The sequence below is a fragment of the Bufo bufo genome, chromosome 11, assembly GCF_905171765.1.
Source record: "Bufo bufo chromosome 11, aBufBuf1.1, whole genome shotgun sequence".
NCBI lineage: Eukaryota > Metazoa > Chordata > Amphibia > Anura > Bufonidae > Bufo > Bufo bufo.
The window spans coordinates 99,136,029-99,151,959 of record NC_053399.1 but is presented as its reverse complement, the minus strand read 5'-3'; the positions used below and the strand labels follow the sequence as shown (position 1 = coordinate 99,151,959).

The window sequence follows — 15,931 nt, the reverse complement described above, 5'->3', positions numbered from 1 at the left end:
CAAGGCCTTCACTTGCCTCCATGTTTAACAAAGCTATGTCAGTCTTTTTTCCAGTCTTACTTCAGCTTCAAGGTAGACCGACCTTCTGTTATCAGCAGACAAGTTAAGAACTAGTAAGTAAAAAAGAAAATGAATGGAACAATAAAAAACAAAAATAATCCAAAGATTAACGCTCCATCAGCAGAGGAGAGACGGGCGGACGGAGCTCAGTGTAGTACTAAGCTGGGAGAGGGGAGAGCAATACAGACATACATTAAAACAGCTGTGTCAGAAGTTGGAACCGAGCCTCAATCTTTGTTCTCTGAAGCCTGCAGCCTTCTGAACTTGGAAGGCTCCATCGTTGCTCAATTAACTCTTTCCAAGCTAAATGACTTCCTTTTCGGGGATCCTTTTTTTCCTTTGTTTAGGGGGATGGTTGGGGGGGGGGGCAGGATATTAATCATCATTTATGAAAAAAGAAAATCTCCGTGTCCCCTGAGTCTCAACTACATCAATTTTTGTTTAGAGAGAGAGAGAGAGAGAAAAAAAAAAAAACTTCCAGCCAATCTGGGCTTGGCTGAGACAGCTGTTAAATACAGCCCGCTGCTAAATGATCAGTCAGTCCACAGAACAAGAGGGGAAGGGGAAGGAGCGCGCACAAGAGAACTGCAAGGAGCGCAGCCAAGACAATTCACAAGATTCTCCAACTTTTGCTTTTTGGGCAAAGAAAATTCATTCTCACATCCAGATCTTATCAGATTTATTCCTTCCCTGGATTCCAGCTCAGGTTTTTGAAACTTTAAAATTATTATTTTTTATTTTGCAAGAAAATTTGCGGTGGAACAAAATCAGCAAACCTTGAATTTCTAAGAAAAAAAAAAAACGCCCAGAAATTGACTCCAAGGCTGGAAAGATGGATAGTCTTCCAATAAGAAAAGTTTTTGGACTTTAAGAGAACTATTTCAATATCTCTTCTCAGTAGGAGTACAGAATTGTCATCTTCAATTCAGGTTCATTTTTGGTGCTACATTCTTTTAGTAATTTTGTGCAATTTTAGGTTCATAGATTTTTCTTCACAGATTAAGGTTCTTTGTAGGTCCTCAGGGTGACGGTGAAGATGTCCTGCACTACGTTAATTTTCTGCCTCAGTGTTGTTACTGCTGCTTGGGTACACGTGGTTCTTGCTCTTGGAGAGAGACCTCTAGCCGGTTACAAGGAGGAAATTGTGTTTCCGGAAAGACTAAACTCCAGCTTCCGCCAAGAACGGCCAGACTGGCCTGTAAATGGATTTGAGATATCCTCTGAAAGTCGCCTAATTTTCCGATTCCGTGCTTTCGGCGAAGAATTGGTTCTAGATTTGGAGAGAGATCCCAGCTTTCTCTCGGAGGACTTGACGGTACAGTATGTTGGCAAAAATGGACAGCTAGATGCCAAAGGTCTCTCTGAATCTGGCAGTTACTTTACTGGTGCTGTAAATTCAGACCCAGAATCTATCGCTGCAGTGAATTACAATGGAGCATCCCTCTTGGGCGTTCTCCAGTTCAGAGGAGCAGAATACCACATTGAACCATTGGAAGGTGGAGGACAAAACAGCGTTGAGGGTGCTGGAGCTCACGTCATACGGAGGAAGGTGCCAGAGAAAGGCAATGGACCGATGTGCAATGTTGGTCCTCAAGTGTCCACCAAAATGCCAGGAGAGCCTGATGACAACAATCACCATGGGAAACACAAAACACCCTCATCAAAGAGATCAAAGGTAAGATCATCCCAATACTACCCACAAATTACCTGTTATCACATATCCTACAAGAGATACTGTATTGAATAGATACTTCAATTGAGCTTGGTGCTTTGGAAGACATCAAGTTACTAGAAGTCAAACACCAATGCCTAGTATAGAAGATTGATAGGTTTAGGTTCTAAACCATGAATGACCTTGGCTGTTTGCCCTAAAGCCTATCTTGTAGACCAATGATATTGCCCTCAGAGAGGTCCACGTACCCACAGACCTCATATACATGCACAGATTAGTTGACCTGTCAGCATATACTTTAACTGTGGGAAAGAACATGAGATTCTGCCAAATCTTTGTGGGTTTGAAACCCATGATGCCAATAATGCAAGCCGGCTGTGCCAATTGCTGCCTCGGTCATCACTAACAATGTTACTCAAGCAGCTAAAGTTGAACCAGCATCATCCACAGATTGCTATTGGTGGACTTCTTGAAGGGCGTCAGTCATGACATACGGAGAGGCTGGGTACAACTTGAGTCTAAGTATTGTCACTGTATAACCTTTAATGGGCACCAGTTTCCATATATTGGGTCAAATGCATTGTCTTACTGGTATCAGGAGATGTAGGAAGCAAGTCGTGGTCTGCTCACAGTAATTTCTACTTCTCTACTAATCTATGGAAACATGGAAAAGGCTGAAAAGTAGGTCAGAAGGTTGAATAGAAAGGTTTTTGCATGTACATGTGTAGACAAGAGACTAGGGGAAAATATAATGTTCAAGCCAAATGACTGAGGTCAAAAAGTGGCCATTAACATACAGTATTGTTGCTATGATTGCCTGTGCCTGCTGCCGTCCTGCTCCCTTGGGTGGGCATCGGTTCCATGTGACTCATCTCCATCCCTGCCGACAACCCACACCCACATGCGCTCAGCAGCGGGTCCGGCTGCTGGCATCCCACATGGGTAGACTGCAGTCGGCGATTTCCAGTGAAGGCCTCTAGGGTGCACGCTCCCCGACTCTTAAGGGCCAGCACACACCCTAGTTTCCTCCAGTCAATGGCTGGTATATTGAGGATATTTAAGGCACCTTTGCCTGAGCTTTAAGTTTCCTTGTCTACCGGTGTACTGGTATTCACACTAACGCTGCCTGTTTCCTGACTACAAGTATTGCCTGACCGCTCACAGTCTGGCACCGGTGTCTCTGACTCTTCCAATAGGTAGCGGTCTGGTGGCTCTCCTACACGAAGGCCAGATCCCTGTACATGGGGGTTAACGGGTGAAAACCGTGGATCGCCAGGACAACGTCCTTAGGTCTAGCCCAAGGTCAAACTAGTTGGTTGGTGCAGTGGTTCCATACCCACTGCCCGTAACAAGTATGAAATCTACAAATGGGGAGAACCAGGCAGTTGTATTAATCATGGAGAACTTACACAGCGCCATGTGTAAGGCAGCTCCTGTAAAGCCGAGTGGTGGCTCTGCTTTGCAGGAATGTACTGCTTCGTGGTTTAGAGAGGTGGATTGAGGCCCTCGAACAAAACGGAGATCAGTGTTTAACCCAGAAAGAAAAAATTTGAATGGAGGGCAAGTGCTGAAGATGAGATCTGGATGTTATTCTAGGGTCATCATATAAATGTTACCATCTGATGATGTGAAGATAAGAGGCCTCCACTGGGGAGGAGGGGAGGACAGGTAGCAGAGGTACAATCGGCTTGGTTTCTTTATTCCTATATCCTGTTCTGGTTATTAGAGGGATAAGTAACACGTATCTAATGCTGATTATCTTAAGATCCTCTCTGATCCTTGTCCCAACCTGTTCCACATTCCTCTCAAAGTTCCAAGAAACATTTGCTTTGAGCCTCATTCAAGCTCCCATCAATACAATACCATTTGGCCCGGCTACTCCGACGGGTGGCTGGACGGCTGACATCTTCGTCATGCTTTGTCTTGCGTTTGGATCATGCCTTCCTTTCTTTCTTAGCCAGCTTGTCGAGGGTCCAGCGCCAGGCAAACATCTTATGCTTGTACAGGTGTACAGTATGTGGTCAATATGAGAACATGTCTTCAGATAAGAAGTTCAGCTGAATGTCTGATGACAGGAATTCCATCGTAGACTAGAAAGGGCCGATCTGGAAGATGATCTATCGGCATACGTCACAGAGCGCTTCTCACATCTCCAGATGACTGTATACATACAAGCTCATGTCAGAGCGGAAGAAGAGTCAGGCTGAATGAAGATCTCCCTAAGTGATGTCAAATCTATACTACACCCATCGGAATAATAGCCCTACAAAGCAGTTATATTACTGCACAAAGGGGGCGGTATTATAGCAGTTATATTACTGCACAAAGGGGGCGGTATTATAGCAGTTATATTACTGCACAAAGGGGACGGTATTATAGCAGTTATATTACTGCACAAAGGGGACGGTATTATAGCAGTTATATTACTGCACAAAGGGGGCGGTATTATAGCAGTTATATTACTGCACAAAGGGGACGGTATTATAGCAGTTATATTACTGTACAAAGGGGACGGTATTATAGTAGTTATATTACTGTACAAAGGGGACGGTATTATAGTAGTTATATTACTGTACATAGGAGGCAGTATTATAGTAGTTATATTCTTGTACATAGGGGCAGTATTATAGTAGTTATATTCTTGTACATAGGAGCAGTATTATAGTAGTTATATTCTTGTACATAGGAGCAGTATTATAGTAGTTATATTCTAGTACATAGGAGCAGTATTATAGTAGTTATATTCTTGTACATAGGAGCAGTATTATAGTAGTTATATTCTTGTACATAGGAGGCAGTATTATAGTAGTTATATTCTTGTACATAGGAGGCAGTATTATAGTAGTTATATTCTTGTACATAGGAGGCAGTATTATAGTAGTTATATTCTTGTACATAGGAGCAGTATTATTGTAGTTATATTCCTGTACATAGGAGGCAGTATTATAGTAGTTATATTCTTGTACATAGGAGCAGTATTATAGTAGTTATATTCTTGTACATAGGAGCAGTATTATAGTAGTTATATTCTTGTACATAGGAGCAGTATTATAGTAGTTATATTCTTGTACATAGGAGCAGTATTATAGTAGTTATATCCCTGTACATAGGAGGCAGTATTATAGTAGTTATATTACTGTACAAAGGGGGCGGTATTATAGCAGTTATATTACTGCACAAAGGGGACGGTATTATAGTAGTTATATCCCTGTACATAGGAGGCAGTATTATAGTAGTTATATTCTTGTACATAGGAGGCAGTACTATAGTAGTTATATTCTTGTACATAGGAGCAGTATTATAGTAGTTATATCCCTGTACATAGGAGGCAGTATTATAGTAGTTATATTCTTGTACATAGGAGGCAGTATTATAGTAGTTATATTCTTGTACATAGGAGCAGTATTATAGTAGTTATATTCTTGTACATAGGAGCAGTATTATAGTAGTTATATTCTTGTACATAGGAGCGGTATTATAGTAGTTATATTCTTGTACATAGGAGCAGTATTATAGTAGTTATATTCTTGTACATAGGAGCAGTATTATAGTAGTTATATTCTTGTACATAGGAGGCAGTATTATAGTAGTTATATTCTTGTACATAGGAGCAGTATTATAGTAGTTATATTCTTGTACATAGGAGGCAGTATTATAGTAGTTATATTCTTGTACATAGGAGCAGTATTATAGTAGTTATATTACTGTACATAGGAGGCAGTATTATAGTAGTTATATTCTTGTACATAGGAGCAGTATTATAGTAGTTATATTCTTGTACATAGGAGCAGTATTATAGTAGTTATATTCTTATACATAGGAGGCAGTATTATAGTAGTTATATTCTTGTACATAGGAGGCAGTATTATAGTAGTTATATTCTTGTACATAGGAGCAGTATTATAGTAGTTATATTCCTGTACATAGGAGCAGTATTATAGTAGTTATATTCTTGTACATAGGAGCAGTATTATAGTAGTTATATTCTTGTACATAAGAGCAGTATTATAGTAGTTATATTCTTGTACATAGGAGCAGTATTATAGTAGTTATATTCTTGTACATAGGAGCAGTATTATAGTAGTTATATTCTTGTACATAGTGGCAGTATTATAGTAGTTATATTCTTGTACATAGGAGCAGTATTATAGTAGTTATATTCTTGTACATAGGAGCAGTATTATAGTAGTTATATTCCTGTACATAGGAGCAGTATTATAGTAGTTATATTCTTGTACATAGGAGCAGTATTATAGAAGTAATATTCTTGTACACAGGAGCAGTATTATAGTAGTTATATTCTTGTATATAGGAGCAGTATTATAGTAGTTATATTCCTGTACATAGGAGGCAGTATTATAGTAGTTATATTCTTGTACATAGGAGCAGTATTATAGTAGTTATATTCTTGTACATAGGAGGCAGTATTATAGTAGTTATATTCTTGTACATAGGAGCAGTATTATAGTAGTTATATTCTTGTACATAGGAGCAGTATTATAGTAGTTATATTCTTGTACATAGGAGCAGTATTATAGTAGTTATATTCTTGTACATAGGAGGCAGTATTATAGTAGTTATATTCTTGTACATAGGAGGCAGTATTATAGTAGTTATATTCTTGTACACAGGAGCAGTATTATAGTAGTTATATTCTTGTACATAGGAGCAGTATTATAGTAGTTATATTCCTGTACATAGGAGCAGTATTATAGTAGTTATATTCTTGTACATAGGAGCAGTATTATAGTAGTTATATTCTTGTACATAGGAGGCAGTATTATAGTAGTTATATTCCTGTACATAGGAGCAGTATTATAGTAGTTATATTCTTGTACATAGGAGCAGTATTATAGCAGTTATATTCTTGTACACAGGAGCAGTATTATAGTAGTTATATTCTTGTACATAGGAGGCAGTATTATAATAGTTATATTCTTGTATATAGGAGGCAGTATTATAGTAGTTATATTCCTGTACATAGGAGCAGTATTATAGTAGTTATATTCTTGTACATAGGAGCAGTATTATAGTAGTTATATTCTTGTACATAGGAGGCAGTATTATAGTAGTTATATTCTTGTACATAGGAGGCAGTATTATAGTAGTTATATTCTTGTACATAGTAGCAGTATTATAGTAGTTATATTCTTGTACATAGGAGCAGTATTATAGTAGTTATATTCTTGTACATAGGAGGCAGTATTATAGTAGTTATATTCTTGTACATAGGAGGCAGTATTATAGTAGTTATATTCCTGTACATAGAAGCAGTATTATAGTAGTTATATTCTTGTACATAGGAGCAGTATTATAGTAGTTATATTCTTGTACATAGGAGCAGTATTATAGTAGTTATATTCTTGTACATAGGAAGCAGTATTATAGAAGTAATATTCTTGTACACAGGAGCAGTATTATAGTAGTTATATTATTATATAGTTATATTAGTCAGTGGTTATATAGGATACAGTATTTATATTACTCAGTTCATTACTCAGCGGTGGGCCATGGTAAGCCATAGTAAGTACCGGAGGGAGTTCCTCCCAGAAAATTATGAAAAGTACACTCCTTCCTTTGGGAACAGATTTAGATTGGTGACTTCTGAATTACTATATCAGAGGGTGTAGAGACCAGATGGTTTCTCCGTATAACATGGAAGGTTGGACGTTTTTGTCTTTTGGAAGAAGAAATATGGCAGCTTCCTGGGGTGATTGATACAGACGGAAGGACAGCAGTAGACATCCCACTCGAGCAAGGAAGGAAGGAACGGTCAATAAAGAAGGCTATTAACGTTCATTGAAGTCTCCCACTGATTTCTGTCTGGGCCTACTGTGGGGGCCGATATATGGAAAACTGACATGTCCGCATCTCCAGGAGCTTTGAAAAGACTCTGGTTGTCTGGGCATGAGCCAAGGAATGTAAGGTTACGTTGGTTAATGCCTTTACCACAAACCTAGTTTTCCTACAATCATCCGTTTTCCAGCAAGACTCTACCAAGAAGTTTTTTCCATCTCAACCCAGATATACGAGTAAAAACGGAAAACCTTATTACAGACACAGTTGTTCTAAGAGGGATTTTCCTTGCTGTTATATCCTCACTTCATGAGAGTTGTGGTTCTCCAACAGCTGAAGAGTCATACATTGCAGAAAGCTTGTCTCGCTTCAAATGCTTTAACGGGAGCACCTCTCTGGCTGTTGCAAAACTACAAGGCCTAGCATGCTCCCAGACCAGTAGGCTATACATATACATGTGTAGGACTGCCGCACTGGAAGGGATCTAGAGCTTCGTCCACCCAGTTCTCCTCCCTGCACCTTGCAGATACTTGTAAGAATACAGCCCCGTCCCCTTTTTCCTAGTGCTCTAGACATGATTTTTGGAAACAGTCCCTGAATCAGAAAGCAATCGTCTTCCCGACTCTCTGGTGCCGGGCAGAACAGCATAGCCGGCCCCACCCGTAGCGTGCCAGCCTTGGCAGTTCCACCACCATGAGATCGGATACACTACCAATGTTGTACTTTGCTTGTCGTCTCCCAATAACCTGGCAATGTGAAGGAGAACTCTTGGCACTGCGGAGCAATTCCAAAAAATCTAACTAACTGGAGCCAAGTTACCCATCTTCTTCCTGTCTGCTACAAACCAAAGCTGGTTCTTCAAATTCTCCTTATTATTTGAGGTTTGAAGTTCATCCAGGTTGAGAAAGTGCTGGCTGTCAAGGTCCATCTCTACCTCGTGCCTCCTTCTCAGTACTCCCACACATGGCTTATGCTGTTTTTCCTCCTTATCAAGCTCCATTGAGGGTTTTTTTTGTGACATACTTCAAGTTGCTTGATTAGTAGGACTTTTTGTGCAACAGATTAAACTGTTTAACATGAAGAGGCAGTCTCCTATATAGCAGATATAACAAGTCTGTGTAACATGAATAGGCAGTCTCATATATAGCAGAGATAACAAGTCTGTGTAACATGAAGAGGCAGTCTCCTATATAGCAGAGATAACAAGTCTGTGTAACATGAATAGGCAGTCTCCTATATAGTACAGGAAACATGTCTGTGTAATATTAAGAGGCAGTCTCCTATAGAGTACAGGAAACATGCCTGTGTAATATGAAGAGGCAGTCTCCTATATAGCAGAGATAACAAGTCTGTGTAATACAAGGAGGCAGTCTCCTGTATAGTGTATAAACCAAGCCTGAACGGCATGAAAAGGCAGTCTCCTATAGAGCAGAGAAAACAAGTCTGTGTAAAATTAAGAGGCAGTCTCCTATATAGTACAGGAAACATGTCTTTGTAATATGAAGAGGCAGTCTCCTAAAGAGTACAGGGAACATGCATGTGTAATATGAAGAGGCAGTCTCCTATAGATTACAGGGAACATGCATGTGTAATATGAAGAGGCAGTCTCCTATAGATTACAGGGAACATGCCTGTGTAATATGAAGAGGCAGTCTCCTATAGAGCACAGGGAACATGTCTGTGTAATATGAAGATGCAGTCTCCTATAGAGTACAGGGAACATGATTTTGTAATATGAAGAGGCAGTCTCCTAAAGAGTACAGGGAACATGCCTGTGTAATATGAAGAGGCAGTCTCCTAAAGAGTACAGGGAACATGATTTTGTAATATGAAGAGGCAGTCTCCTATAGAGTACAGGGAACATGATTTTGTAATATGAAGAGGCAGTCTCCTATAGAGTACAGAAAACATGATTTTGTAATATGAAGAGGCAGTCTCCTAAAGAGTACAGGGAACATGCCTATGTAATATGAAGAGGCAGTCTCCTATAGAGTACAGGGAACATGATTATGTAATATGAAGAGGCAGTCTCCTATAGAGCAGAGATAACAAGTCTGTGTAATACAAGGAGGCAGTCTCCTGTATAGTGTATAAACCAGGCCTGAACGGCATGAAGTGGCAATGACTTGGACAGCTGACAGAACATGTTGTGACTATTCTAGCACACGTAGCCTCATCTATAACAATGGTCATCGAAACAAAACATTTCTAGGCACCACAAGGAACAGACAAATTAAGGGTCGTAATAAACATACATTTTGTGAATGGAGCCATGGCAGAGCAGTTAGGCTAATAACGATCAGGCACATCTACGGGCTCCATGACATGGCGGCATGATGGTAGAACTTTCTTTTGTGTTGACACTGGAGCATATAGACAACAAGGGGAGATTTGCCAGCCATCATTCATCATGGGGTCCAAACATGAGGCTCCGATGTATGATTGCTTAGTCAGTCAATCTATACCCCTCCACTCCAGAAGATGAATGGATGAATGTTTTCTTTGTATGTCTTGAGGGAAGGGGTAGGGTTACCGTACAATGCTCAATAGGTGAACAGCATCCAGGGCCAATGACCCATAAAATCCTGTGATGAGCGACAATGGGGCATAAGTGGGATAAGGAGCCTTCAAGGAAATGAAAGAGAGTCGGAGAGGAAATAAGTCCCTGTTAGGCTTTTGTCTAGGTAACCGTACCATATCGATAAGATCTCCAGCTCAGCCGCTCAAAGCTTCTCTCAGCGTTTTCTACATTTTCTCAGTCTACGTTTTATCTTGGCTGTAGCTTGAAAGGAGACGTCTGATCATTCCAGGTAATATGGCTGTATCAAAACACGTCTCCTTCCAAGAAATAGCCTTATAAATCAAAGCCAAGTGACATGAAAAGCAGCAACGTCCAGAGGCAGATTTTTGGGGATTACAGCAGGACCAGTACACCCCGTACCCATCAGTTGTCCTCCCATCCCACACATTACGCAGTGTTTATGTAACACATGGCGAGGACATCCCATTAACGCTGGATTTGCGCAAGTCTCATAGAGACGTGGATATAAGCAGCCGGCAGCGTTCGGAAGCTTTTTCCAGGAAGCTGTCATCGTAAAAAAAACATTGGGAATAATTTGGTATTAGAAGACCCTGGCCCGCTGTTATTTGGGTGTCTGCTGAGCGTTGGTGACGACTTACACAATGTCGGAGAATCAGCAGATACACGTCAGCGGTGACGTAATCCTTACGGATGGAGATGTAAAGGACAATCGTAAATCTGAGAACCCCCCCTCCCCCCAAGTTCTTGGGATTAAGGCCTTTCTACAATCATAACTCATGTGTTCTCCGTTGCGACACTGTGTTCCTATTATCTGCTCTCTAAATATCTGTCTATTTTCCAAGTTCTTGCAACCCTTGACTTGCTGGAGAGGCACAAGGGAGGCCAGCTGAAGGTTTCTGCAGTCTGAGGTTGAGGTTTTCTGTGGAGTATCTTTGGGGATATTCCGTTTTTGGGGCACGTGGAGGTCTACTCCAGGTTGTCACCTAGCTATCCCACAGATCATACATATAAGATCCCATTCTTTTCTCGCAGTTGTTACTTCATTAATTGGTTTTCTTTTTCTCTTGTTTTCCGTAGCGTTTCGCATCTGTCCCTCGTTACGTGGAGACCCTGGTGGTGGCAGATGAGAAAATGGCGACATTCCACGGTGCAGGCCTCAAACGGTACCTGATGACAGTCATGGCAGCTGCAGCCAAATTCTTTCGCCACCCAAGCTTGAAGAACCCAGTGAATGTTGTCGTGACGAGGCTCGTGGTAATAGGCCGGGAAGAGAAATCCAAAACCTACGGGGGGCTGAAGATGACCACCAATGCTGCCGAGATGCTGAGGAACTTCTGCGAGTGGCAGAGAGGTCTGAACAAGCCGAATGACTCTGACTCTGAACACTTTGACACAGCCATACTCTTCACCAGACAGGTAAGTGGTTCTCATGTTTTATTCTCCAGTTACACTCAAAGCTGCAGTCTCATTTTTACTGATTTCCGCTTGGGCTTGGGCAGTCACACTCCTAACAGACACAACTACTTCCGCAGTGCACCCTTAACCAGCAGAGGGCAGTAGTGAGAGGTTCCTGCAGGCTGAGAGCTAGTACGAAATTAGCAGAATTGTGAATGCAGCTCTGGTTGTGACTCATATGGATACTGACTGCATGTTGTGTTAACAGAACCTCTGTGGAGTGTCTACCTGCGATACGCTGGGGATGGCCGATGTCGGGACGGTTTGTGATCCATCACGCAGCTGTTCTATCGTGGAGGATGACGGCTTGCAGTCTGCGTTTACCGCTGCACACGAGCTTGGTAAGTTCATGAGGATCAGTCACTTATAACACGGCTGCCAAATCCTATTTTCCTCTAAGGAGCCACCATAGTAACATGCCATCTCTTATTCGCCATAGGACACGTGTTTAACATGCTTCATGACAACTCCAAACCATGTGTTGATCTCAACCGGCCGGCAAGCAACACCAGACACATGATGGCACCGGTCATGTCCTTTGTAGACCCAGAGGAGCTGTGGTCACCTTGCAGCGCCAAGTTCATCACAGACTTCTTGGACAATGGAAATGGTAGGTTCGATGACACCATAGATACACAAATGCCTATGATACGTGGTGTTTCTCCTAAAATTTTGGGAATCTATAGTCTCAATCACCTTAAAATAGTGAAACATCTACCGAGGCAATTGCTGACAGATATTCTCCCCCTCCAGGTCACTGTCTTCTGGATAAACCGCATGCTCCGCTCCGTCTACCAGTCCCGTTCCCGGGTAACGATTACGACTCTGATCGTCAGTGCCAGTTGACCTTTGGGCCAGACTCTAAGCATTGCCCCAACCTGCACACCCCCTGCTCATCTCTATGGTGCACTGGCAGGATAGACGGTCACTTCATGTGCCAAACAAAGCATTTCCCTTGGGCAGACGGTACCCAATGTGGAGTGGGCAAGACCTGCATGAATGGGCGCTGCATCAACCGGGTGGAGATGAAAGCTTATGATGTAAGTTCTTTAGGCTCCTAGTAAGCAAGTGTCGCGTGACGATGGACAACAGAGTCCAAAACCAAACTCTAAACATTTGCTGTTTCCTCCCGACAGACACCTGTTAATGGAGGTTGGGGATCTTGGGGGCCCTATGGAGAATGCTCCAGGACATGTGGGGGCGGAGTGCAATTTTCTCACAGAGAGTGCAACAAGCCCGTTCCACGGAATGGAGGCAAATATTGTGAGGGGAAGAGGACGCAGTATCGATCCTGCAATTCCCAAGAATGCCCTAATGGCAACGGTAAGTCGAACCCATCTTACCCAACGACTTTGGTAAAACACAAGATCAATTGATGTAGATGGTGCCAAACTTCAAGCAATTGATGGTAATGTGAACGATCTTTTCTTCCAGCTATGACTTACAGAGAGCAGCAGTGTGCCATGTACAACCACAGAGTTGACCTCTTCAAGGGTTTCCCCTCTCCCATGGACTGGGTACCACGATACAACGGAATTGCTGAGAAAGATCAGTGCAAACTTACCTGCCAGTCCCGGCCATTGGGATACTACTATGTCCTAGAGCCAAGAGTGAGTACCAAGACTAAGAACAAAGTTTGCTTTACTACATTGGGTATTCTTCCACACCATCCAGAGATGCATTCACAGCTCAGAATCTGTCAGACACAACACTAATAGCTTAGCTTTATCCTGAACCTGATGGCTTAAAGGAAAGCAGCAGAACTGTGAATGCTGCGATGGATGCGACTGGAGAATAAGACATAGCATAAAAATGTATTTGCAAAATTACCAAGCCTTAATCCTAACCCTTCTGATTGTTGTCCAGGTGGCAGATGGTACCCCATGTTCTCCAGACTCAACCTCTGTGTGCGTTCAGGGGCGCTGTGTCCATGCCGGGTGTGACCGCATGATTGCGTCCAAGAAGAAATTCGACAAGTGCATGGTGTGTGGAGGAAATGATTCTGCCTGTACAAAGACTTATGGATCTTTTACAAAACCCCGGTAAGAACTACTGCTGCTGTCTTCTCTACTACTCCAATTTTTTTGTCATGGCTATGTGGGAACTTATGGGGCACCCTATGGTCACCTTCAAAGTTTTAGTAATTTTCCTCATTATAAACTTTTCAGGTATGGATACAATGATGTGGTTACCATCCCGGCTGGTGCAACTAATATCCTGATCCGTCAGAACAGCGGTTCATCCTCCACCAGTGATGGAGTCTACCTGGCTTTAAAACGTCAGGACGGATCCTTTGCTCTCAATGGCAATTACATCTTGGTGCCATCCGAAATAGATGTCAATGTTGGAGGAGGGATGACCTTACGGTACAGCGGAGCCACCAAGGCCATGGAGACCATCGCAGGACGAGGACCCCTGAAAGAGTCCTTGACCATTCAAGCTTTGGTCGTAAGTGACCAGAGAGCCCCACGTCTCAAGTACACTTTCTTTGTTCCCAAACAAAGAAGCCAGTCAAAGAAACCAGCAGAAGACTGGATGAAACGAAGAGCACAGATTCTCGAAATTCTGAGAACAAGAAATAACCAAAAATAGCAAACACTTAAGAACAGGACAGAGAAAAACCAAACAAACTTACTTTAGCCTTATTATTTTGGCTGGATATGAAGGTGTTATGGAGACAGTCTTCAAGCTGGAAACATAAACTTTGTTTTCGTAAGTATCCTGGTCCAAACTGAAGGCAACTTGGCCATGTAATGGTCATTCCTACATCTTCCTTGTTGGCTCACAGAGCACCTAATCATCCAAAGACTTATAATAATGGGTGATGAGCAGTGGTACGGACCCTTCACAATGGACATCTCGAAAGAGCTTTGTGCAGAAAGACTTCTACAATAAAAGCCAGTGATGATGGCTGGTCCACCACTGGTGGCATCTCCTGAAACGTCTTTCTCTTGGCCTTTTACTTTTTCTGGACATTTCTTTACATCTTCTATGAACTCTAAAGGTCAAAAGAATGAGGAGACCACCCAGTCGCTGAGGGAGTCAAAGTACTCATCAAGAAGCTCTATGATGGCTGTTTTTGAGGAGATGATTTTCCATCCAGGACTAAGAAGTAGGGTCTGGATACCCGAAATTATTTAATATGAACATTAAATATATATGATAAATATGTTGATATCAAAATCTTGAGGAAAACCCAGACAGCGCAAGTAGCTATCCCTGCAAACACAGTACTGAGGCAGGTGCTGCCAGGTCTCTGGAAGGTGCTGATTTGAGGAACCTAGGAGGTGCCTAGTCAAGCGGTAACAGTGATAGGTCAATGGAAGGTGAACTTTCAAGAAGGATTTTGATGGAAGCTTTGCTACTGTAGCATCCCACTTCATGATGTCTACCGTAGTAAACATAGCGGTGGTCACACTGAAGGTGTCCATTAGACTGTAGATTGCCTTTTCTGGTGCTATAGGGCATGCCTGTACCACAATCCCAGCCCATAAGAGGGCACAGCATTTTATGTAATCAAGACTAGAGCTGGATACAGTTCAAACCTGCTCCTTGGAACACCAAGCCTTGCAATGGTGATATCATTACCACAGTATGTAGCTAGAAAGGTCTGAATTAACATAATGGCACACAACTTAGCCAAATGTCTGTATAAACGGGTGTCTCCAACTAGGGCTCCCTAGTGGGGAAAACATGACCTCTTTTATGGACTCTTGGCACAGTTTAGTCCCCTGTGCACAATATTCTATTGTATTTATATATTTATTGTCTTATGCTATCTTTTTATGGTGCAAGATGGCCCAAAAACTGCAAAACATTGTATTTATGGCTACAGGTCCAACCAGGAGCTCTGGAAACCAACCTAGATCTCATCAGTCAACTAGATAGAAGGACACACCAACCTCCTAATGGAATATTTTCAACCGTAGGACCCACCAATTACCATTCCTCTAATGAAGCATAAAGTTTTACAAAGTCCCCTGGCCCAAAATTAGTATCATACAGATGACCTATGACAATAAAGAGGCCCACCACCATCTCCTCCCCACGGCTTCTGCACAACAGATGCTCCATCACAGGTCTTGGTTTAGTGACCCACAATGGGCAGTATTCACAGTCCAGCCGTGATCAGACACAACCCTCCTAGTGGGTCCCACGCCCACCAGACTACATTACAGCCTCCGATCTAAGAGTTAGGAGTCTCAGGTCTGGAAGGGTTAAACCAATCCTCAAGTCGGCAATTGATAGCGATGATGTTTTTATATAATTGTTATTGTACTTTTTTATTGTTAAAATGCACAGAATTATTTAATACCTATTTATATAAAATAAGAAAGTCGCACTTTATTGTGTCCTGTGTTATGTAATGTAACTATTCAGGTAGAGGAAAGATATCAGATCGATCG

The 15,931-nt window shown here is 42.0% G+C and overlaps 1 protein-coding gene across 1 annotated transcript; it reads left to right on the top strand.

The window, feature by feature from the left end:
• Positions 1–616: 616 nt before the first annotated feature.
• On the top strand, positions 617–14,131 carry ADAMTS4 (ADAM metallopeptidase with thrombospondin type 1 motif 4). The gene is made up of 9 exons (XM_040412410.1): positions 617–1,735; positions 11,148–11,486; positions 11,734–11,866; positions 11,965–12,135; positions 12,279–12,565; positions 12,662–12,848; positions 12,960–13,135; positions 13,392–13,567; positions 13,694–14,131. Exons 1-9 carry the CDS (start codon positions 1,097–1,099, stop codon positions 14,115–14,117), a joined length of 2,532 nt encoding a protein of 843 aa, XP_040268344.1. The 5' UTR covers positions 617–1,096; the 3' UTR covers positions 14,118–14,131.
• Positions 14,132–15,931: the final 1,800 nt, after the last annotated feature.

Excerpts from the sequence above, each read along its gene's own strand:
- ADAMTS4 (XM_040412410.1), top strand. The coding sequence starts at position 1,097 with ATGTCCTGCACTACGTTAATTTTCTGCCTCAGTGTTGTTACTGCTGCT. Across the intron at positions 1,736-11,147 it reads CCTCATCAAAGAGATCAAAG|CGTTTCGCATCTGTCCCTCG; the intron begins GTAAGATCATCC and ends TGTTTTCCGTAG. Across the intron at positions 11,487-11,733 it reads CCATACTCTTCACCAGACAG|AACCTCTGTGGAGTGTCTAC; the intron begins GTAAGTGGTTCT and ends TTGTGTTAACAG.